The 22,565-nt window shown below is 44.1% G+C and overlaps 1 protein-coding gene across 13 annotated transcripts in view; it reads left to right on the forward strand.

Moving 5' to 3' along the window:
- The window catches only part of TJP1 (tight junction protein 1), a 738,699-nt gene that overhangs the window by 698,775 nt on the left and 17,359 nt on the right, over window positions 1-22,565 (forward strand). For 10 of the 13 annotated variants that reach the window (XM_077473241.1, XM_077473243.1, XM_077473244.1 and 7 more), the window contains 4 exons: window positions 68-213; window positions 3,305-3,773; window positions 8,213-8,430; window positions 8,539-8,682. In XM_077473241.1, the coding sequence (XP_077329367.1) occupies window positions 68-213; window positions 3,305-3,773; window positions 8,213-8,430; window positions 8,539-8,682 (977 nt within the window). The remainder of the gene's footprint in view (window positions 1-67; window positions 214-3,304; window positions 3,774-8,212; window positions 8,431-8,538; window positions 8,683-22,565) is intronic. The other 3 variants (XM_077473242.1, XM_077473253.1, XM_077473245.1) reach the window with 2 other exon arrangements.

Raw genomic sequence — 22,565 nt, forward strand, 5'->3', positions numbered from 1 at the left:
TCAGTATGTAATTAAAAAAAAAAAGTTTTTTTATTACTGTGGGACTCATTGATGTTTGTTCTGACAGGGGAAAACCTGTAGATACGGACTCTCCTGACAGACCCATAACTGAAAAACGTTATGACCCGGTCCCTCAAGTAACCTCCCAGTACAACCAGCCTTCTCCAGTGCTCGTCAATCATACAGCACATGCAAAACATCCCCACACAGAGGGTGAGTTGTATATTTTATTTTACTTCATACGATGTTTTAATGAATTTATGTAAAAAAACCTTATTAATGTGAGTGTTGGATCATTTGTATATATAGGATTGTATATATATTTTTTTTCTCCACCCTTTTATAACTAGATGGACTTGTCTGTCTTTTATTTTTTTTTTTCTAACCAGACTAACTATGAATTAATGTTTAACCACTACAATACAGGGCACTTTCACCCCCTTCCTTCCCAGCCCAATTTTCAGCTTTCAGCGCTCTAGCGCTTTCAGTGACAATTGCGCGGTCATGCTACACTGTACCCAAATGAAATTGTTATCTTTTTGTTCGCACAAATAGAGCTTTATTTTGGTGTTATTTATTCACGACTCGGTTTTTTTTTTTTTTGCGATATAAGCGCAAAAATAGCGGAAATTTGGAAAAAAAACAATATTTTCTTTTTTCTATTTGAAAAGAAATCCAATAAAATCAAATTTTGTCATAAATTTAAGCCAAAATGTATTCTGCTACATGTTTTTGGTAAAAAAAATTCCGTTAAGTGTATAATAATTGTTTTGTGTGATCACGGACATATGTACGCAAATGATCATGTACATATGTGTGCAGGTGATCACGTACATATGTGTGCAGATAATCATTGGGACATGTGATTTTAGTGGGACATATGTGGGGGACATGTTTTTATTATTAGGGACATGTGTTTTTATTATTTGGGGACATGTGTGTTTTGGGGACATATGTGGGGACTGTGTTTGTACTGTGTGGTGTGTTGTGTGTTTACACTACACTGATGATCAGTGAGTAAAAAGCTGTAAAAAGCAGCCCATACTCACTGATCATCAGCCGGCTGCAGCGTTCTGCTCTCCTCTCCTCAGCGGTGACTTCCGTGTGAGGAGAGGAGAGCCGATTGCCTAGCAACCGGCTGTTTGTTTACATCACATGACGGCCGTGATTGGACACGGCCGTCATGTGATCAGGAGGGCCAATCACAGAGCCCTCCTGCCGATCTGAGATGTGCCGTGTCCGGGTGATCCTCCGCTACTCCTGAAGGACGTTCCTGAACGTCCTATCAGGAGTAGACGGCTCCCACCCGGCCGTATATATGCATTGGCCGGGTGGGAAGTGGTTAAAAAATGTCTTCTTCCTATATAGTTTGTACTAATAAATGTACATGGGGAAGCCATTATTATATGGACTCGGGGTCTGCTTCAAGTGGTTCTAAAGGCACAACTTTTTTTATTTATTTTTTTAATCCGAATACATTTTCTGCATTAAAGTGAAAAACCTTTTTTGCATGCAGCTGCACTTATCCTTTTAATGCTTATCAGTACTGCATAATAGTTATGCTTTACTGCGCCTTACTAGGCTACTTGTTGGGCTTGCCAACTACAAAAACCAATGCACTCTGTGTTGCTAATATCCCTAAAATTATTAAGCAAACTGGTGTGATTGCAGTGCAATATGAAACTTGCAAAAATCTACTTCTTACAATAACAAAAATATGGAACAATTTAAAAAATGTGCATGTTGGATCATTTTCTTTTAAGGTAAAAACTACAAATCTATTTTATAGCATTTGTATCTATATTTAGGGTGTAAATGCCTCTTATACGGGCTTCAGAATTTTATTTTTTTTTCATACCTGTAAACACATTTGTTAGCTTAAATAGTCATGTACACATAGGTGTTTACAGGTGTATTTGAAGAGAGCGTGTTCTAAGAGGAATTAACTAGCATCATTTATTCACATAAATGTATTCCAATAACCAAAATAAACAAAATATGCTGGTCAGTAGATTGCATGTGCTCTCAACCTCATACATATACAAAAGCACATACCATAAATTTATTTTTTCCTGCCAAGTTCTGGCAGCAAAAATACAGCACGTTTTGAGAATAAACTCCTATGCCCTGTGCGCAAGGCCTTAAGGTTTTGTTTAGTTCATGTTTGTTAGTTCTATGGGATTAAGCTAGTTAAAAACTTGTACTGACTGTTAAATATAGCATATGTAGATATTTTGGCATATGCCAAAGGAAAAGTCGCACACTGATGATGTCTTCACAGGCAAAACTTTAATCAGCTGGCAAGTTTCAACATATGACCTTGCACCCAGGACCATTCATCTAAAGCCACACACACGGGCGGACTGTCTGGCCAACTAAGTCCGTCAGACAATCCGACGGACAGTCCGTCCTACTTTCGAATGAACGGACTTGACCACACACGATGAACAAACAGTCCGTTGAAAGCTTGCACGATGACGTGTACAGCACGTATGACGGGACTAGAAATAGGACGTCCAATACACAGCAATGCAACCTTCCGCCGTGTAAATCCTTTCTGAGCATGCGCCATACTTAGTCCATCCAACTAGCCTACTCACGAGCGGACTGTCCGCTGAAACCAAAGTTGGACGGACAATATTACGGAAATTCCGAAATACTTAGTCCATCAGACTGCACGCTGAAAAAGTCCGCTAAAGCCCACACACGAGCGGACTGTCCGCTGAAATGTGTTTCGGCGGACTAAGTTGGACAGACAGTCCGCCCGTGTGTATGCGGCTTAACATGTTTCACCTGATGGGCTTAATCATAAAGTTCATCAATGATTAGGCCTGTTGGGGGGGGGGGGGGGGTGACAGACTCCAAGCCAGCAACCGATTAAAGAACTGGGCTTGTCTACAGGGCGGAGATATTCTTGCCTAATCCACCGATCCTCCAAGCACAAGACCAGTCCCCACCACTTCTGCCCCCTAGCGGCCTTGTGAATGGACCATTCCTGAAGTCATCACACCCATAGATCGACTCTGGATGTAAGGACAACAGGAACAGTCCACCACTGGCTATGGGGGAGCGCAGTTTTCTGGAGGGTTGAAGGATTGGGTAACTATATCCCTAGACAAAATGAGCAGTTAACCCATGCAGTGCGGGCACGGCTCCACTGGGGGGAAAACATTTCATGGAGTTCTGCTTTCAAGCACATAAGGGGAGCAGTTAGACGTTTGATGCGGTGCACTTTTCTTTGACTCTGCTCTCTGTAGCTATTTGATGTAAAATGTAAATTATTTTGTCTTTTTTTTTTTTACAGTCAGTTCTGTTTCCCTGGAGATCACAAATTCCATAGTGACAAAACCAGAGCCACCACCACCTCAAACCAAGCCAACCGTCTTCCGACCTTCCAACAGAGAGGACACAGTTCAGTCGAACTTCTTTCCTCAGAAAAGCTTTCCTGACAAAGCTCCTGTTAATGGCACCGAACAGATTGGAAAAACCATCACACCATCATATAACCGCTTTACTCCTAAACCTTACACAAGCTCTGCCAGACCTTTTGAGCGCAAGTTCGAGAGCCCCAAATTCAACCATAATCTTCTGTCCAATGAAGCACAAGGAAAGCCGGAGCTGCCCACCAAACCTCAGAATTCTCCTCAATCCGTTTTGAAATCAACCAATGTGGCTATATCTCCAGAGATAGATGGCACATCCAAGCCAACAGAGAGCAAATCTAAGTATCAACCAAATAATATTAATGCAGTGCCTAAAGCAGTCCCAGTCAGGTAGTGTTTTAAATATTATATTGCGAATATTTGTGTGATGCTTTAAAATATTTTACATTTAAAGGATATTCCCTTATTTATGCAAAAAGATAAGACACATTGACACTTATAGTAATACCCAGCACACCTTTATCACTATACTTTTATTTTCCAAAGTATTTATAAATCTGTTCAGCTAGCCCTGTGAGGTCTCTGCCAAAGAGAACCTGGTTCATCTTAAACCACTTGGGGCCCACCTGCCACAGATATACTGCAGCAGAGTCCCTCCCTGCACCAGATGAAGTTAATGTACATGATCCGCTTCTTTTGGGTAGGGGGTAGTGCATAAGGCTACAATTCGCTGCAGCACAAGCCAGTCAATGGTCATGGCCAATGATTTGTGACTGCCATCCGCTGATTGGCTGAGTGATTGATGGAAGAGAGCTCTGTGTAGTTAAACAACGTTGAGCTCTCTTCTGACAACAGCGATGTGCCGTTTTTTTGTTTGTTTGTTTTTCTTTCCCCCTGGAAAGCAGGAAGTGTAAAGTGGCACATTGCTTAGTGAAAATACAGTACCGAACACACACAGAAAACATTGTAGGCACACAGTTAACCCCTTGATTGCCCCTAGATGTAAACCCCTTCCCAGCCAGTGTCATTAGTACAGTGACAGTGTATATTTTTTAGCACTGATCACTGTATTAGTATCAATTGTGAGGTCAGTGTCATTTAGTCAGTTCCCTCCCAGCCTCAGGCTGCATTCACATTTGAGTGGTTTACCGCAAGGGGTTTGGTTCATCCCTGTTCTCCGTTTCAGGCTCAAAACTTTGGCAGAATTTGGACCTGAAATGGACCAGAAGAAGCACAGAACTCTTCTGCAAACAGCTTCACAGCCGTCCTTCGAGTTGTATAAACTGATTCCATTAAAAGCCCCTGATGTGAATTGGATGTGGGGAAAACCGCATCCACTTCGCACCAGTGTGAACCCAGCCTAAGTGTTAGATTGTCTGCCACACTATTACAGTCCCACTATAAGTTGCCAGTACCCGCCATTAGTAGTATGACTTTTTTTTACAATTCCAGTATATGCCATAGTTTTTAGATGCTATAATTTTTGTTCAAAATAATTAATATACACTTCGTGATGATTTTTATTTTTTTTTTCTTTCTTCTTCCTCCTCCCAAAGACATGTAGCAGAATACGTTTTGGCCTAAATATGATGAAATTCGTTTTTTTTTTTTTTAATGGATATATAGTGCAAAAAAAAAAACCCAGTGGCAATCAAATTCTACCAAAAGAAAGCCCTATTTGTGGGGAAAAACCACACAATTACCAGTTAAAGCAACGCCATGCCAAATAATGGCTAAAAATGCCCTGGTCATGAAGGGGGGTAAAATCTACTGGAGCTGAAGTGGCTAAAGCTTCTGTGGCACCTTCCTGTTTATTGGACGAGGAATCATCAGTGACGATGCTGATTCAATGTGCAGTGAGCAGGTTAGAGGAAAGGAAGTAGAAACTGGAATTGCAAAGACAAGTCGGCAATTAGCTGTCATAAGCCTGGCTGGCTAGTAATGTGTGACTCAAAACGAAACACAATTACAAATCCTTTAGCCAGTACAGTAGTTCATTCATGAGTATTTGGACTTTTTATGGAGGTTTGTCTAGATTTGCTTTTCCTTTTTAACCACTTGCTCCTATCCGGACCAATTTTCACCTTTCAGCGCTGGTGCACTTTGAAGGACAATTGCGCAGTCATACAACACTGTACTGAAATGACATTTTTATCATTTATTTTCCCACAAATAGAGCTTTCTTTTGGTGGTATTTGATCACCTGTGCGATTTTTTTTTTTTTTTTTTTTTTTTTTTTTTTTTTTTGTGTGTGTTAAAAAAAATGTAAAAAGACCGAATAAAAAAAAGTTTTATTTTGTTATAAAATTTTAAAACTGGTAAATTTTGTCCATCTTTGATGTACGCTGATGAGGCGGCACTGATGGGCACTGATCGGTTACACTGATAGGCAGCACTTCTAGGTGGCACTGATTGGCACCACTGGTGGGCATTGATAGGTGGCACTTGTGGTCACTTTCATATGGCATAATTGCCTCTTCTGTTTTGGGACCGATGTCCCTTTAAGATGAGCCGGTGATCGGCTTTTTTTTTCTCCTCCGCTGTCAGCACGAGAAGAAAAAAAAAGCGATCACCAAGCTTTTGTTTTGATCATGTGATCAGCTGTCAGCTGATCACATGGTAAGGGCCCGGGACCAGCCCCTTACTTGGATCAGTGATCACCCGACTCTCAGTGACTCTCAGTGATCACAGTGCACGCAGGGAGCGTGCACAGGGGAGGCCATCATGACGGCCTCCCGGGAATTCATATCTGCGCTGTGGCCGTCATTCAAGTGGTTAAAGTACAGATAAAATTGGTTAAGGTACAGATACAATTATCCCAAGTATAATGATCGTAGTATCATGTACTCGGAAGTTATGTAGTTGTGACTCATGAGACATTTAACCAATCGATACTCAGTGTTCTTTGGTAAAATGTAGCATTTTTAGGACAAGCAGGTGAAGCAGAAACCAGTTGATCATGTGGAAGCATGGTGATTCATGAAGGTCTATGTAGCCCAATTAAAATGCTGGTTGAAATTGCACTGTACGTGGAGTGGCTGCAGTTATCTTTCACAGGCATAATCAGGACTCTCAGACAGTTGCAGCATTTTTATGGTGTTGAATTTTAGACATTGTGAAAATGTCAGCTGCATATTTTTCACTGTATAATTGCTAAAATTGTGTCCTGAAGCTAGAACTCTGTTAGTCACTCGAAGAATCAATCTATCCGGAACTGATTTCCTAGTTGTTAGTAAATTCTGCCACCCTTACAATCAAAAAATAACATTTTAAAATTCTAAGTCCATGGAATCCTACGTTGTCATGCATGTAGGGAAAGTTTTTCCTACCCCAGTCTTTACTTCCTCTTTAAAGGCAAAACATTTTTGTATAGATAGAAAAAAACATTATAAATGCTGTTTCCCCTTTTTTATAAGTGATTACATTCCCGATGTTCTCAAGTCTGATCAGTGGAGTAAAGCACACTGGTTTCCTAGCATAGCTAGAGAACTGACCACGTTGTGCTCTCCTGCTTATTGTGGTCAGTTTTTAATAGTAAAGCAGAGGGAGTGGCAGGAACACCAGGGACTGCATAAAGAAAGCGATACATAGAGAACAGGATACTTTCTCATACAAGTACATGGTACAGCTGCCACATATCAGGAATATAAAGTGTTGGGGTAATAAACGCTTTACATTACAGCTACATTTTTTATTTGTTCATTTTGCCAAGACACATACATTTGGGCTCCATTTACACTTTTTACACGCGATTTGTCATGCGACTTGTGACACTAAAGTCACATAAGTCACACACCATGTTAATGTTAACCTTTCAAATATGTGCGACTTAAAATTGCAACGACTTTAAAAAGGTTCCTACACTACTTTTGCTCTGATTTCCATGCGACTACAGTGCCATTGACTGCATTATAAACCCTCAAAAGTCACATGAAAGTCAAACCTGAATGTTATTAATGCCACAGTTGTCCAACAGTTGTCCATTATCGTTGGTCAAAGTCGCATCCAAGTTGCACCATCCAAAGTTGTGCTCCAAAGTCATGTTGTATAAGTGTGAATGGAGCCTTACTGTAAGCCCTTGTACACACGGTCGGACATTCCGACAGAAAATGTCCGATCTGACCGTGTTGTCTGATAATCCGACCGTGTGTGGGCTCCATCGGACTGTTTCCGTCGGAATATCCGACCGACAGTTTTAGAGCTGGGCTATAGAATTTTCCGACAACATGATCCGATCGGACTTCGTCCGATCATTTGTAGAGAATCGGACAAAGTGCCACGCATGCTCAGATCAAATTCCTAGATCAAAGCTATTGGCTACTAGCCTGAACGTAGTCCCATCGTAATGGAATTACGTCATCACGTTCTGAACGATCGTATTTTCCGACAACTTTGTCCGACCGTGTGTATGCAACACCAGTTTCGGACAAAATCCAAAGGATTTGGTTGTCGGAATGTCCGACCGTGTGTACAAGGGCTAAGAGATCTGTTCCATGAAGAACTTTTGTGGCCAGTCCAGTTATTGTGTCTATAATCTACCATAATTTGTGAAAGAGACTGACTGACTGACTGACTGACTGACTGACTTAAATTGGAGAGTGCAAAATCTGGTGCAGCTCTGCATAGAAACCAATCCGCTTCCAGGTTTTATTGTCAAAGCTTAATTGAACAAGGTGCCATGCACAGCTTCACCAGATTCTGAATGCTCCAGTTTTAGTAAATCTTCCCCCAGTGTGTTGGTCTAGAAATGCAGATCTAATTTCTTGCAGTTATTTCTATTTTCTAGTTGGTATTATCTGTGTTTTCCTTACCAAATATTTCTGTTTTAGTCCCTCTGCCCTTGAAGACGATGATGAGGATGAAGCTCACACTGTGGTGGCAACTGCTCGAGGCATCTTTAATAGCAATGGCGGTGTGCTGAGTTCCATAGAGACGGGGGTCAGTATCATCATACCTCAAGGAGCAATCCCTGACAGCATTGAGCAGGAAATCTACTTCAAGGTCTGCAGGGACAACAGCATCTTACCACCTCTGGATAAGGAGAAAGGTTTGAGGCGTCTAATGATTTTTGTCTAGAAGAATATAACTGCATAGCTCACTTCATTGTAAATATGATTTCTCATATTTGGTTCTCTTTTTTTTTTTTTTTTTGCAGGCGAAACGTTGCTTAGTCCTTTAGTAATGTGTGGACCCCATGGATTAAAATTCCTGAAGCCAGTGGAGCTGCGCTTACCACACTGTGCGTCTATGACTCCTGATGGTTGGTCTTTTGCTCTAAAATCATCCGACACCTCGTCGGGTACGCTTTTTCCATCTGTCCTTTTGGGTCGTTTGGTTGCTCTCGCTTACATAGCATGAATCACTGTTTACCAAGATTTGGTCAATTGAATCCATACATTTGCATTTCCGTTTCACTTTCGTTTTTTTTCCACACATGTACGGCTTTTTAGAACCTAAAACTTTTGTATAGTATTTTTCCAGTTATGCAGGTTTATTTTTATTTTTTCTGTGCTTGTATATTTGAGAGTAGAAAGTGTTTAGGTTCCCAACTGTATAATGGAATCACATCACCATTCTTCAAAGGAACAAGGTAAAATTTTGTGTGGCGGCAGTTAGGGCTACGACAACGTATCAATTATGAAATTTATCAATTACTATTTTCATAATCTATTAATCGCCAGTAACATAATGGAATTTAACCACTTGCTTACTGGGCACTTAAACCCCCCTCAGTCCCAGACCAATTTTCTTTCAGCGCTGATGCACTTTGAATGACAATTGCGCGACCATACAACACTGCACCCAAATGAAATTTTTATCATTTTTTTCCCACAAATAGAGCTTTCTTTTGGTGGTATTTAATTACAGCTGGGAGTTTTATTTTTTGCTAAACAAACAAAAAAAGATGCAAAAAAAAAAATCATGTTTAATAGTTATAAAATTTTGCAAACAGGTCATTTTTTCTCCTTCATTGAAATGCGCTGATGAGGCGGCACTGGTGGGCACTGATGGGCGGCACTGGCGGGCACTGATGGGCGGCACTGGTGGGCACTAATAGGCACAGTTAAGGTGGCACCGATAGGCACAGATAAGGTGGCACCGATAGGCACAGATAAGGTGGCACCGATAGGCACAGATAAGGCAGTACTGATGGGCACTGATAGGTGGCAAGGATGGGTGGCACTAAGGGGCACTGATAGGTACCACTGATGGGCACTGATAGGTGGCACTGATAGGTGGCACTGATAGGTGGCTCTGATGGGCACTGGTAGATGACACTGATGGGCACGGATATGTGGCACTGAGGTGCAGCAATGTTGTTGAGGCAGATTGTGGGCACTGATGTATGGCACTGTGGGCACTGATGTATGGCACTGATGTATGGCACTGTGGGCACTGATGTATGGCACTGTGGGCACTGATGTATGGCACTGTGGGCACTGATGTATGGCACTGTGGGCACTGATGTATGGCACTGCTGGGTGGCATCATGGGCACTGATGGGGGGCACTGCTGGGTGGCACTTTATTAAGGCTCTGGGGGTTACTGGCAGGGGGCAGGTGGGTCCTGATACACTGGCCGTGATCGTGACTGATGTCCCGATCACGGTCGCCGGTGATCGGCTTTTTTTTTCCGATTACCGGCTCTGTTTTGGCACATGATCAGCTGTCATTGGCTGACAGCTGATCACGTGGTAAGGGGTCGGGATCGACCCCTTGCTCGGATCGGTGATCAGGCGAGTCTCATTGACTCACGGATCACAGAGCGCGCCGCGCACGCCCCTCAGGGGGCGCGCAGGCCGCTCATGCACGGGACGACGTCAATAGACTTAGTCCCGGCAAAGGAGGTCCGCGCTGTAGCCGTCATTCGGCTATAGCGCGGATCTCAAGAGGTTAAAAAAAACTAAAATGAGCAAATAATCGCTACTGTAAATATTACTTTCATAGTTCTACAGTAAAAAAAGAACCCCTTACAATAGGTTTTTATTGTATTTTTTTTTGTACTATAAAGGGCTAATTTTAGTTTTTTAGTTTTTTTAACCCCTTTGTTACTAAATGTCTTAGACCTGGTTCACATCTATGTGTGACTTTCTTTTTTTTTTTTTTGGTAACGCAAAACTGCTTTTTTGGTTCAATATACTTCAATGGCGAAGCTGCAGAAAAGCATGTAATGCTTTTTTGCAGCAATTTGTGTTTTTTAATCTGCCCAACAGCAAATTGGTAAAATATATAAAAATGCAAATCGCAGCAAAATCACGTGCGCAAAAATCAAAACTCACAGCAAAAAGCACTGCAGAAACGGATCAAAAGCAAAACTGCATAGGTGTGTACTGAGCCTTAAGCTGGCCACAAGGATCAATTTTCAGATGAGAATAAAAATCTTTGTACATTCGCTGAATGAAAGAATGTTGTTTGAAATTTTCACTTGTTTTTAACGTTCTTAACGTTCTGATCGACTTTCCAGGGAAAGCAACCGATGTGGCTAAAAGCCGCTTGATTGCTATCCTGGAGGAGCGGGAGGTGACCTACCTGCATGTCTTTGGAGCGTGGGAGGAAACCCGGAGGAAACCCACGCAGGCACAGGGAGAACATGCAAACTCCAGGCAGGTAGTGTCGTGGTTGGGATTTGAACCAGCGACCCTTCTTACTGCTAGGTGAGAGTGCTAACCACTACACCACTGTCTAGCCACAGGCTGGAATGTAAACTATGTCACTTCCGGTTTACCAGTGGCGCCGGATTAAAATAAAAAAATACAGTGTTCAGAATCGCTGTTTTCAGCGATCTGAATACTTTGAAGTGCAAAGGAGTGATTTGGGGTCTTTTAAACCCCTGATCCCTCCATAAAGAGTCCCTGTCGCCACCTATTACTGTCACAAGGGATGTTTACATTCTTTGTGACGGCAATAAAAGTGATCAAATGTGTTTAAAAAAAAAACAAAAAAAAAAACATTTAATAATATAAAAAGAAATAAGGAAAAAATAAAAAAAATGTAAAGCTCCCCCGTCCCCGCGAACTCGCGCAGCAAAGAAAACACATACGGAAGTCACGCCCGCATATGTAAACGGTGTTCAAATCACACATGTGAGATCGCCAGAATGAGAGCAATAATTCTAGCACTAGACCTCCTCTGTAACTCTAACCTGGTAACCGTAAATAAAATATAAAGCGTCGCCTATGGAGATTTTTAGGTACCATAGTTTGATGCCTTTCCACAAGTGCGTGCAATTATAAAGCATGACATGTTTGGTATCTATTTACTCGCCATAACATCATCTTTCACATTATATAAAAGAAATTGGGCTAACTTTACAGTTTAGTTTGTTTTAAATTCATGAAAGTGTCCCTTTTCCTAAAAAGTTGCATTTAAACACTGCTGCACAAATACCGTGTGACATAAAATATTGCGACAATCAATATTTTATTCTCAAGATTTTCTGCTGAAAAAATATATATGTTTGTGGGTTCTAAGTAATTTTCTAGCAAAAAAATATGCTACTTGTAAACACCAAATGGCAGACATAGACTTGAAAGGCATGAAAGGGTTAAATAAAAAAAATTTGTTCTGAGTCTGATATTTACCAGATTCACCCTTTAATAGTATATACAGTATATCGCTCCTCTGATAGTATATACAGTATATCTCTCCTCTGATAGTATATACAGTATATCTCTCCTCTGATAGTATATACAGTATATCTCTCCTCTGATAGTATATACAGTATATCTCTCCTCTGATAGTATATACAGTATATCTCTCCTCTGATGGTATATACAGTGTATCTCTCCTCTGATGGTATATACAGTGTATCTTTCCTCTGATGGTATATACAGTATATCTCTCCTCTGATGGTATATACAGTATATCTCTCCTCTAATACTATATCTCCCTGCTTCCTAAACGGACACCATAGTGTGACATCAGTCTTTAGAAATATGTTAAAACTACAACAATAATCAAAGTGAGGGAAACACTCACTAAAAATATTCTAACCCTTACCCTATGTATAAAAAACTAAAAAGAAATAGAAAGAAGAAGAAGAAAAAATATCTAGAACTTAAAGCGAAGTTGCACTCTATTTTGCACTCACGCCCTTATTTTTTGCCTATCCCTGTGCCATTAATTTTTGGATATTGTAATTTTTATTAGTTTTGTTTTAGTGAATTTTTAGATGTAAGAAATCACTCCACTTCCACCCTACCTCGCCGCAGCGAGTTACGTAATCTCCTTCCTCCCATTGGCAACCGCTGGTTCCTTCCGTGTGGCAACTTGTTGGGTTGCATGACTAATTGACAAGTTGCCATAACAATGGGTTGGGAACGTTCTCCGATGCTGCCGTTGCTATGGCAACCTGCTATACACATAGTATGCCATGAGTAGTTCCCACTGCACATGTATGAGATTTGGAGGTGCATGCTGAGTAGCCAGCTGCACCTAATCCCGGGAAAAATTGCCAGCGCTCTTCAGATGACCTAAGGCCGCGTACACACGCGGGGACTGTTCGCTGAAACTGTCCGCTGAAACCAAGTTTCAGCGGACAGTCCGCTCGTGTGTGGGCTTTCAGCGGACAGTTTCAGCGAACAGTCCGCTGAACAAGGTTTTTCGGAAATTCCGAAAAACTGTCCGCTGAAACCTTGTTTCAGCGGACAGTCCCCGCGTGTGTAGGCTTGTTCGTCAAACAAAGTTGCGCGCATGCTCAGAAAGGATTTTCACGCCGAAAGTTATAATGCAGTGTATAGGACGTCGTATTTTTCGTCCCGTCGTACGTGCCGTTCACGTCATCGCGCACGGTTTCAGCAAACTGTTCGTCCGTCGTGTGTGGCCATGTCCGTCCATGCTAATTTTGAGCGGACTGTTTGCCGAAACTGTTTGACGGACAAAGTTGGGCGAACAGTCCCCGCGTGTGTACGCGGCCTAACACCGAATGGACACGAACATTATCCACGGGTGCTGTAAGTAATGCTAGACTTTATTAAAAAGTAAAAGATTACAAATATACAGTATGCCGATTTAGAGTAAAGTGGCAGCGACAATTGCGGGGGTTATTTAAAAAAATTACAAGATGGCTGGAACTCTGCTTTATGACAGACAGCTAAATACAGAGTAGAAGTCTATATAGTGGCAAGAAAAGGTATGTAAACCCCTTGGCATGAACTGGTTTTCTGCATTAATTTGCCATAAATTTTGATGAGATCCTCCTCTAATGCCTGGTGCACACTACAGGTTGGGTTGAAGGAAAATAGAACTGACAGCTCCGCTAACCATCCGGAGTTAGTACAGAGATCTCCCCCACTGAGCTGTTATGTTCCGACAGGCAACTCTGCCATTGGCTGTTAGAGCTGATATCTTTAGCCTGGTTTTTGGAGTGCCACGTTCCAACCACACTGGATTAGGGTTTGAATGTGGCACTCCAAAGAGCCATGTAAAGCTTTAAATTTGTGATTCTTTGATGCTCTAGCATGGAAAGGCTTGTCCAGCAAGGTGCATCGTGAGGCTTCGCCCAAGAGGTGTCCTCCCTTACTGCAGGTAGCCAAGCTCTAGCCCAACCTATTTGCAGTATCCAATGTGCATTTTTTTTTTAACCTCATTATTTTGGGTTAAGATTAACCTCCCACCCCTTGCCTAAGTCTTTGTAAAGTGAGTTTCACATGTATCGGGATCAAAATGTGGTCCTCTCTGAGTTTTCAGGAACTTGAACTCCTTTTTAAGGTATTCATTTTCTTCTTCAACCTCAAGGGGGTCTTTCTTTGTATTTATCTATCGCCTCTGGCAGGTTAATGTCTGACCTGGCCACATCTGCAATGGGTTCAGGTTCGTTGATTTCCTTTTGCCCTAGGGTGGCTCTGATCACTTCCTTAAGCAGGACAAGGCTCTTCAGTTTCCAAGAGGGATGTCTTTTTCTTGTCTGCTGTTTAGGCTTTGAGTCTCTTTCTCTCTGATACATACTTTCCTTTTAGGCAATATGGGATTTTGTGTACTCCATCAGAAACCTTATTGAATGTAGTCATGAAGGCAGAGGGTAAAAAATAAAGCAGATGGTAAGAAAGGGGGGAAAAAAAGAGGGAGAAAAATTGGGGGAGATGGGGGGGGGGGGGCTGGCCTGTCACCTACCCTCCACAATACCACAAGCAAAAATCTGCCAGAACAATATTGAGCTCTCCAAGCTGACTTCTGGTATTGGCAAAAAGACACTAATAGCAGAGGTCATGGCATTGTTGGATAGTTTTTGAAATTAATCCAACATGGAAATATTGGAAGTAATTTTAGACATGTTGTCCTGAGAGATGCTAATAAACTCCAACTTTTTCCATCTTGTTGAGCCTCTGAAACCATTCCCTTATTGTTGGGCTCCGGTCTGACCACCAGCGGCGGCACAAGATGCAATGTCTAGTGGCATTGATCATAAACATTGCCAAAGACTTACAATAGGTTACTTTTGGAATGAATGTGTGGTGGGCCAGGAATAATCAAGTGCTTCAGTGGTAGCCACCGTAGTGACTTTTTTTGTGTACCCTTTTCCAGAAAGGAAAATTGAATTTTTCTACTCGCTATAAAAGTCTGTTTATTGGGATCTATTGAGTGACACAAAAACCACCCATTTGTGTTTAATCATGCCCTCTACTGCTTTGCAACAAAACAAAGGCATATTGGTATTGGTGTTTTGTTTGCCAGTATCCAATCTTCCTGCAGGCGGCAGTATAACCAGAAGGTGACAGACTTCCCATGTCCCTCAGTTGACTCCAAGAAAAAGATTTTACTGCGGGTTCAAAAATCCTATTTTTAGAATTTCTATCTAAAGCATCTGGTAATTCAAAAGTACTTGGAGGTACACATAATGCTTTTTGTAGCAATTAACCCTCCATCTTAAATTAAAGGTTTGAAGGAAAGCTTGCTGTTTTTAATGAGCCAGTGTGCTGTAATGTCTGGACTAATTAAATCATTTTGCAGTATTGAAATTCCTTGCTGGCATACTCTGCTTCGAGTTTGCCAAGTCTTTTGTTTGAATGCTTTCAAGAAAGGCTATTAATGAAGGCTCATTTAGTGGATTGTTTACTTGTTGGAACCAGCTTGCACTCTCCTGAAAAGCATCACTTGTCAAGGTTGGTCATTGCTTCTAAACTGACCACATGTTGGATTCTGCTATGTTTATAGGTACAAGGACATTTTTTTTTCCTAAATTATAATTTCCAGAAGGACGTCGTGGCTTTTGTCTGTAATTAGAATATGTGATTACATTCATTATCATCTTAATGAGTAATGAATTATTTTATAAGCACAGTTACAAAATTGTTCTTTACATTTTTGTATTAAGATGCAAAGCAATGGAAGGAACAGCTTGGCAAAAAACATCATGCCCAGTTATATTTGTATGGGGTCACCAGGTATCCTATGTGCCCCATAGTAAGCAAATGTTAGCTGTCCTGGGGGTTAAGAAAATGGAAAATTTGTATACTTACCTTTCCGTAATTTTCCTTTCCTGTCGCATCTTCATGGCAGCATACACTCTGGGTTGTGACTCCGCCCCCACAACCTGATAGGACCACATAGCTATAAGATGAAGATACGCCCCCCGCCCCGGTATTCTCTGTATATATGAATCACCTTTGTGGGTGGGATATTGTATGCTGCCATGAAGATGCGACAGGAAAGGAAAATTACGGAAAGGTAAGTATACAATTTTCCATTTTCCTGTCGCATCATGGCAGCATACACTCTGGGGATTAACTCGCAGACTGGGTGGGAGATGCAAAGGTAAATGTTTATTAGCAAGGAATAGAAGAGTTGGCTTGAATAATGGACTTTCCCAATTCTACTGTTGATAGCTGAGCTGAGTCCACCTTGTAGTGAGAGATAAAGGTGTTCCTGGAGGACCAAGTGCCCGCTCTGCAGATGGTTTCCGCTGAGACCCTACAATATGCTGCCCAGGAGGTGGCCACTGCTCTGGTGGAATGAGCCCTCAGGTCTTCAGGAATTTGCGACTCACTCAGCAAGTAGGCCTTCACTAACCAGGAGGCAGTGGTTCGGGCCGATGTTGCTTGACCTCTCCTAAGGCCATAGGGAATGATGAAGAGGTTCTCCGATCTTTTGAAGGATTTGGACAGGGAAAGATATTTTATGATGTTGCCCCTTACATCCAGAGGATGAGGGTCACCCTGGTCTGTGTTAAGAGCTGGCAAGTTGATTTCCTGGTTGAAGTGAAAAGAGGATGCCACCTTTGGGATAAAATGATCCAAGGGTCTTAGAACTACCCTGTCTGGATGAATGATCAGATACGGCTCCTTAATCAGTAATGCTTGCATCTCTGAAACTCTCTTCGCTGATGTGATTGCGACCAGGAAAGGTGACTTTTAGTGTCAGGTGCCAGAGGGAGATGTTTTCCAGCGGGAAACAGGGTTCTTTGGATAGTACCTCTAAGATGACTGATGGGTCCCATGTTGGAAAGGAAGGCTTCCTAGATGGTCTTAGTTTAAGACAGGCCTTATGAAATTGCATAACAAGGGGATCGTGAGCCCATTTAACCCCTGTCAGGGCGGATAGAGCTGACACCTGAACTTTCAGAGTACTAGAGCTAAGACCATTGTCTAAGCCTGATTGCAGGAACTCTAGGATCAGAGGAGCCGAAAGGGAGGACAGATCCCGGCCAAGGCCCTGAGAGAAGGCAACAAACTTCTCCCAGACCCTGCGGTAGGTGCAGTTGGTGGTAGGTTTTCTGGCCTGGAGCAGGGTATCAGCTACCTTCTGGGAGCAGCCCTGACATAGATACCTAGCCCTCTCAGCCCCCAAGCCATCAAGTGCAGCTTCTCCGAATCTGGGTGTAGTAGCTGGCCCTGGGAGAGCAAGTCGGCTGACAGGGAAGAGCAAGAGGGTCTGCCGTGCTCAGTTGTAGGAGGGTGGTGAACCATGGCCTCCTGGGCCAAAAAGGAATCACCGCTATCATCAATGCTGTTGATCTCTGAGTCAGAGGGCAGATATACCCGAGATGGAAGTTCCAGGGATGCTGGAGGCAATCTGTCCCCTCCGCTAAGTGAAAGGGAAACCTCGACAGGAACCTTCGGCATTTGGAGTTTGCCAGAGTCGTAGCAAGGTCTATGTCTGGTTGACCCCAGGTCTGGCAGATGAGGGAGAAGGCTGAGGGCTCAGGGACCACTCGTTGAAGGCAAACTCCCTGTTGAGTGTGTCGGCAAAGATGTTCTCGACCCCCGGGATGTAAGTCACCCTCAGGTTCAACGGTGCCCATTCAATCACAGGGAGAACTTCCCGCATCATGGAGGGACTCCTGGTCCCCCCTGTCTGTTTATGTAGGCGACAGCAACCTTGTTGTCCATCGTTAAGAGGACCTGCTTCCCCCTTAAAAGGGAGCTGAAGGCCAGGAGAGCCTGGAGGGCTGCCCTCATCTCCAGCACATTCGATGCCGAGTCCCGTACTTCGAAAGGTCAATGGCCCTGCGCTACATGGGACTGGTAGTGGGCTCCCAAACCTTCTAGACTGGCGGCCGTTGTCACTACCTCCTGAGGAGGGATGACTATGTGTTTGCAATTGTTTAAGTTGTGGGGACCACAACGCAATGAGCGCCTGACTGTCTCCGAGATCCGGATCGTCTGGGTCATGGATGAACCATCCCACTGATGTGGGAAGGAGTTCTGCAGAGGTCTGATGTGCCAATGAGCCCAACGGACCATAGGAATTGTCGCTGATAGGGAGCCTAGAAGGCTGAGGCATACTCTGGCCGAAAGGGATCTTGCTAGAATGCCCTTCTTCACCTTCCGGACCAACAGGGAAGACTTCTCCGGAGGCAGCTGCACTGTATTCAACTGGGCTCCTAAGAAGATCATTCTCTGGGTGGGCCGAGTCTGGCTCTTCCCACAGTTTATGAGCCATCCCAGATTCTGCAGAGTGGAGACGAGGATCTTTCAATGCTGTAACAGCGACTCCCGGCTGTCTGAGAGGAGAAGAATATTGTCCAGATAATGGTGGACTCGCAGCCCCCTCTCCATCAGATGCGCGATAACGGGAAGAAGAACCTTTGTAAAGGTCCTGGGAGCCACAGAATTTCCAAACTGACTACTTCAGAACTGAAAGTGTCTGTGGTTTAGCGAAAAACTGAGGAACTTTTGGAGTTCTGAATGGATAGGGATATGGAGGTAGGCGCCCTGTAGATCTATGGAGAGCATCCAGTCCCCCAGATTTATGGCCTGGAGGATAGACTGTAGGCTCTCCATTTTGAATGCTTCTACCTGGATAGAGCGGTTTACGTTTAGATCCAGGACCGGACGTAGGTCCCCTGATTTCTTTTTTACTAGAAATAGAGGGGAATAGAACCCCCGACCTCTTTGGGATAGGGGCACCTCGGTAATTGCTTCCTTTTGGAGCAGATCCTGAACGTATCGGGTCAAGGCTAACCTCTTTTGCCGGGATGACGGGAGGTTTGTTGGGCAAAAATGGTTCCCTGGGGGAAGTCACCTGAATGACCATCTGTGCCCGATGTGAACGGTGGTTAACGCTTATTGTTTCCCCCCAGACCAGCGTGAACTTTGAGAGTCTGGCCCCCACCACTGCTGGCTGGGCGGACGCGCCTTCAAAAGGACTTCTGGTCAGTAGATGCCGGGGTCCTGGGCTTCTGGGACGTCAGGAAGGACGTTTGATGGGCCTTCCAGTTCCTTCTGTACTCCCTACCAGGCCTGTAGGACTTGGCATCCCTGTACCTGTCCGGGAGGTTACGCCTAAAGGGAGGAGGCCTCTGAAGCTTTGGCTTTCTATCCGAGGGGATAGGCCCTGATTTTCCGCCAGTAACCTTAGAAATAGCAGAGTCCAATTTTGCGCGGAAAAGGTTCTCACCATCATACGGGATGCGGCACCAATTGGACTTGGAAGCAGGATCTGCCGCCCAGGGTTTGAGCCAGAGAGCCCGTCGGGCCATTACCGAGGACAATATAGCCCTGGATGCAGACTTAATAGCATCCACAGATGCCTCTGCCACAAAATCCCCTGAAAGGCTTAGTTCTTGCAGGGCCCTAACTATTTGGTCCTGATCAGCGCCTTGGATACAAGTTTTTCTGTGCTTGCTGACCAACTGGCAATAGCCTTACCCACAGCTGCAAGAACCACTGCTGGCCTGCATACACCTCCTGCTGCTGAGTAAGCTCTTTTGAGATCAGTATCGATCTTCCTATCCAGGACATCCTTGAATGACACAGCGTCCTCGATAGGGGGCGTAACGTGTCTGGCCACGCGCATGAGGGATGCATCCAACACTGGCGGGGACACGAGAGATTTAATTTTAGCCTCCTTTAGAGGATATAGTTTGGCAAGCCGATTGTTAAGATTTGCTTTCTACTCGGGTCTCTGCCACTCGTCTCTGATAAGTTCCTCCAACTCATCAATGAAGGGGAAGGCTTCGGGTTCTCTCATCAGGTTCGGGAAATATTTTCTGCTTTTGGGTTGGGCCTCCTGGGGTTCCTCCCAGCTAATGGCCCCCTTCACTGACCTCACAAAAGGCTCTATTAGGGAGAAGTCAAAGCCCGCTGAAGCCTCTAGTTCTTCCTCATCTGAAGGAGAATCATGCTCTCTGGAAGTACTTGGGGGAGCCAGCGAAGCACCCCGTGGAGATAACTCCGTGTCGGGAGCGACACGTGGGGCAGAAGACTCTGTGAGCTCTCTGTGTTCTTGCCCTTTCTCTCTGGTGGCTTCTTCAAAGCACCAGCGGCATGCCAACATATCTGGAAGAGCAATGGCCCCACATACCCAGCACGTATTTTCAGAAGGATGGCAGTGGCGTGCTGGTGAATGGCGCCTCCGGTCAGGGGATCTTCTTCGGCGGGAATGGCTGCGCCTTGAACAAGACCTGGAGCGACTCCTTCTGCGACTCCCTTTCCCTGAGCGACTTCCTCCACCCGAATGGCTCCGCCTATGGCCAGAGCGGCTTCTTCTATGCGAGGAATCTCTGCGAGATGATCTTGTGGACTTGATGGGGCTAACCATTTAGGTAGCGCTAGTGCGTCCTGCTCTCTTTTTCGATCTTCTCTACTTACCAAACTCCTCCCCTCTTACCTATTATGCTGGTGGTGATCTGCTGGAGCAGTGGTCTCCATGGATAGGGAACAGAGGAAGCCTGAAGACACAGGTAACACAAAAAGGGTAAGGAAGATAAAGCCATAACAGAAACAAGAGGGGAATAGAGAGAAGAAAAATACAGGGGAGATACTTGTCAAACAGAGAGGCAACACTGGGGTAGAAAAATACAGAAATGCAGCAGTCATGAAATTCAGCTGAGCACAAAAAAACAGGCAAAAAAAGGTATCTGCGTTAAAAAAGGCATCTTCCCCTTTTAAAATTGGAGCCGGGGTCATGTACCGCCCGCACATGCTCAGTAGTGCCATGCGGCCACCGGCGCCATCTTGGAAAAGGGAAAAGACATAGATAGACATACACAGGCTGCCCAAAGTGCACAGTGAGCATGTGCAAAGAGGCAGAGTGACCAGGAAGAGTGGTGATGTTGATGTGAGACTACAGAGCTAAGGAAAAGGAAGTAAAATATGGCAGAAAGGCAACACTGGGGTAAAGGCACCAGAAAACCTAAGGTGACAAGAGATACTGAAGGCAGAGAGTATGCTGTCAGGTTGCAGACAGAGTGACACCAGGGAGGAACAGGAAACCGGAGACCACCGCAGGTACTAAGCCTGTTTAAGGCTTTAAGACCGATCTTTTTATTATATGCCTTCAGCCTGTTTAAGGCTTACTTCCAACGGCTACAGAGGCAATGCTCTGTTTGCAGAGAAAAAGTATTCATACCCCTGAGATCACCAGAGTGGGGTTCCTTCCATTTAGCTTCCTTTAGAGGCTGTACCGGTAAGGACTTCCACCCAGGAGAGGCTAGAACCTGGCTGGGGCGAAACGGTAAGAGGGTGATGATCCATGCGGTCCCAACAGGTAAGGAAAAATAAGAGAATACCGTGGCGGGGGGGCGTATCTTCATCTTATAGCTATGTGGTCCTATCAGGTTGTGGGGGCGGAGTCACAACCCAGAGTGTATGCTGCCATGATGCGACAGGAAAGCAAAATGTAAGTCAAAAATAGCAAGCTTAAAAAAAACAACAACATTTTTTAAAGATTAAATGACAGTATTCACCTTCAATCCAGCTGTAGTATTCACCAGTCCAGAAAGTTCCCTTGCAGTTCTTTCTTTTTCTGAAGCATGTCTTGAGTCTGGTCAGCATCATTCAACCCACTTCCTCTGAGCCCAAGTCATCTTGGACTCACCCCAGCCAGTGACTGGACTGTGAAAAGTGAAGCAGCACAGCGATGAGCTAATTTCTATGTCGCTCTGTTCTCTCCTCCTATCAGCATATTTTTGTCTGCAAATGAACACAATGGCTCATTGTGCTTATTCTCTCACACTCCAGCCCTGCTGTACAGGGACTTCAAGAAACTAGTATCAGGTCAGAATTTAGATCCTTACTCTGGTTGCATTTAAAAAATCCATTTAAAGTGGTTGTAAAGGCAGAAGATTTTTTTTATCCTAAGTTAAAAAGCCTTCTGTTTGCAGCAGCCCCCCCGTAATACTCACCTGAGCCCCATCTTGATCCAGCGCTGTGTCTCCGGAGTCCCCTCCTCGTTGGACTCCCTTCCTCATTGGCTGAGGCAGCAGCGTGGTGTTGTTGGCTCCCGCTGCTGTCAATCCAGTGAGGAGAGAAAAGGGGGATGGGCCAGGCCACGCTCCATGTCTGAATGGACACGTGGAGCCGTGGCTCAGCTGCCCCCATAGCAAGCTGTTGGGGTAGGGGGGGGGGGGGTTTGTGGGGGGAATCTTCTGGAGGGCAAGTGGTAATTCACGCAAGCATTTGTGCCATTTTTGGTAAAAACAGGCAACAGATTCAGGTATTTCAATCTACCACCGGAACCTATGGCAACAAGATTCTTAAAGACCTACTGCCAGTTTCAAGTAGATGGCATTAATTAAAACCAGCTCTGAGCTGCTACTGATAGTAGGGCATGTCTGCGTTGGGAAGCTGTCATGAATGTGTCTGCTGTCACACAGGGCTTTATCCCAGGCCCCGTTCAACTGTCAGCTGGGAGATTCCCCATCCAAAAATGTTATGTAAACAAAGAAGCCGGGAATACTGCTGTTATTACTCAGATATCACAATGCTCATGTTTTGGAAACTAGTGGATAGTTCCCCTTCAG

This window comes from Lithobates pipiens, unplaced genomic scaffold (genome assembly GCF_037356315.1).
Source record: "Lithobates pipiens isolate NorthernLeopardFrog02 unplaced genomic scaffold, aLitPip1_a1.2 Scaffold_8, whole genome shotgun sequence".
NCBI classification, from domain to species: domain Eukaryota; kingdom Metazoa; phylum Chordata; class Amphibia; order Anura; family Ranidae; genus Lithobates; species Lithobates pipiens.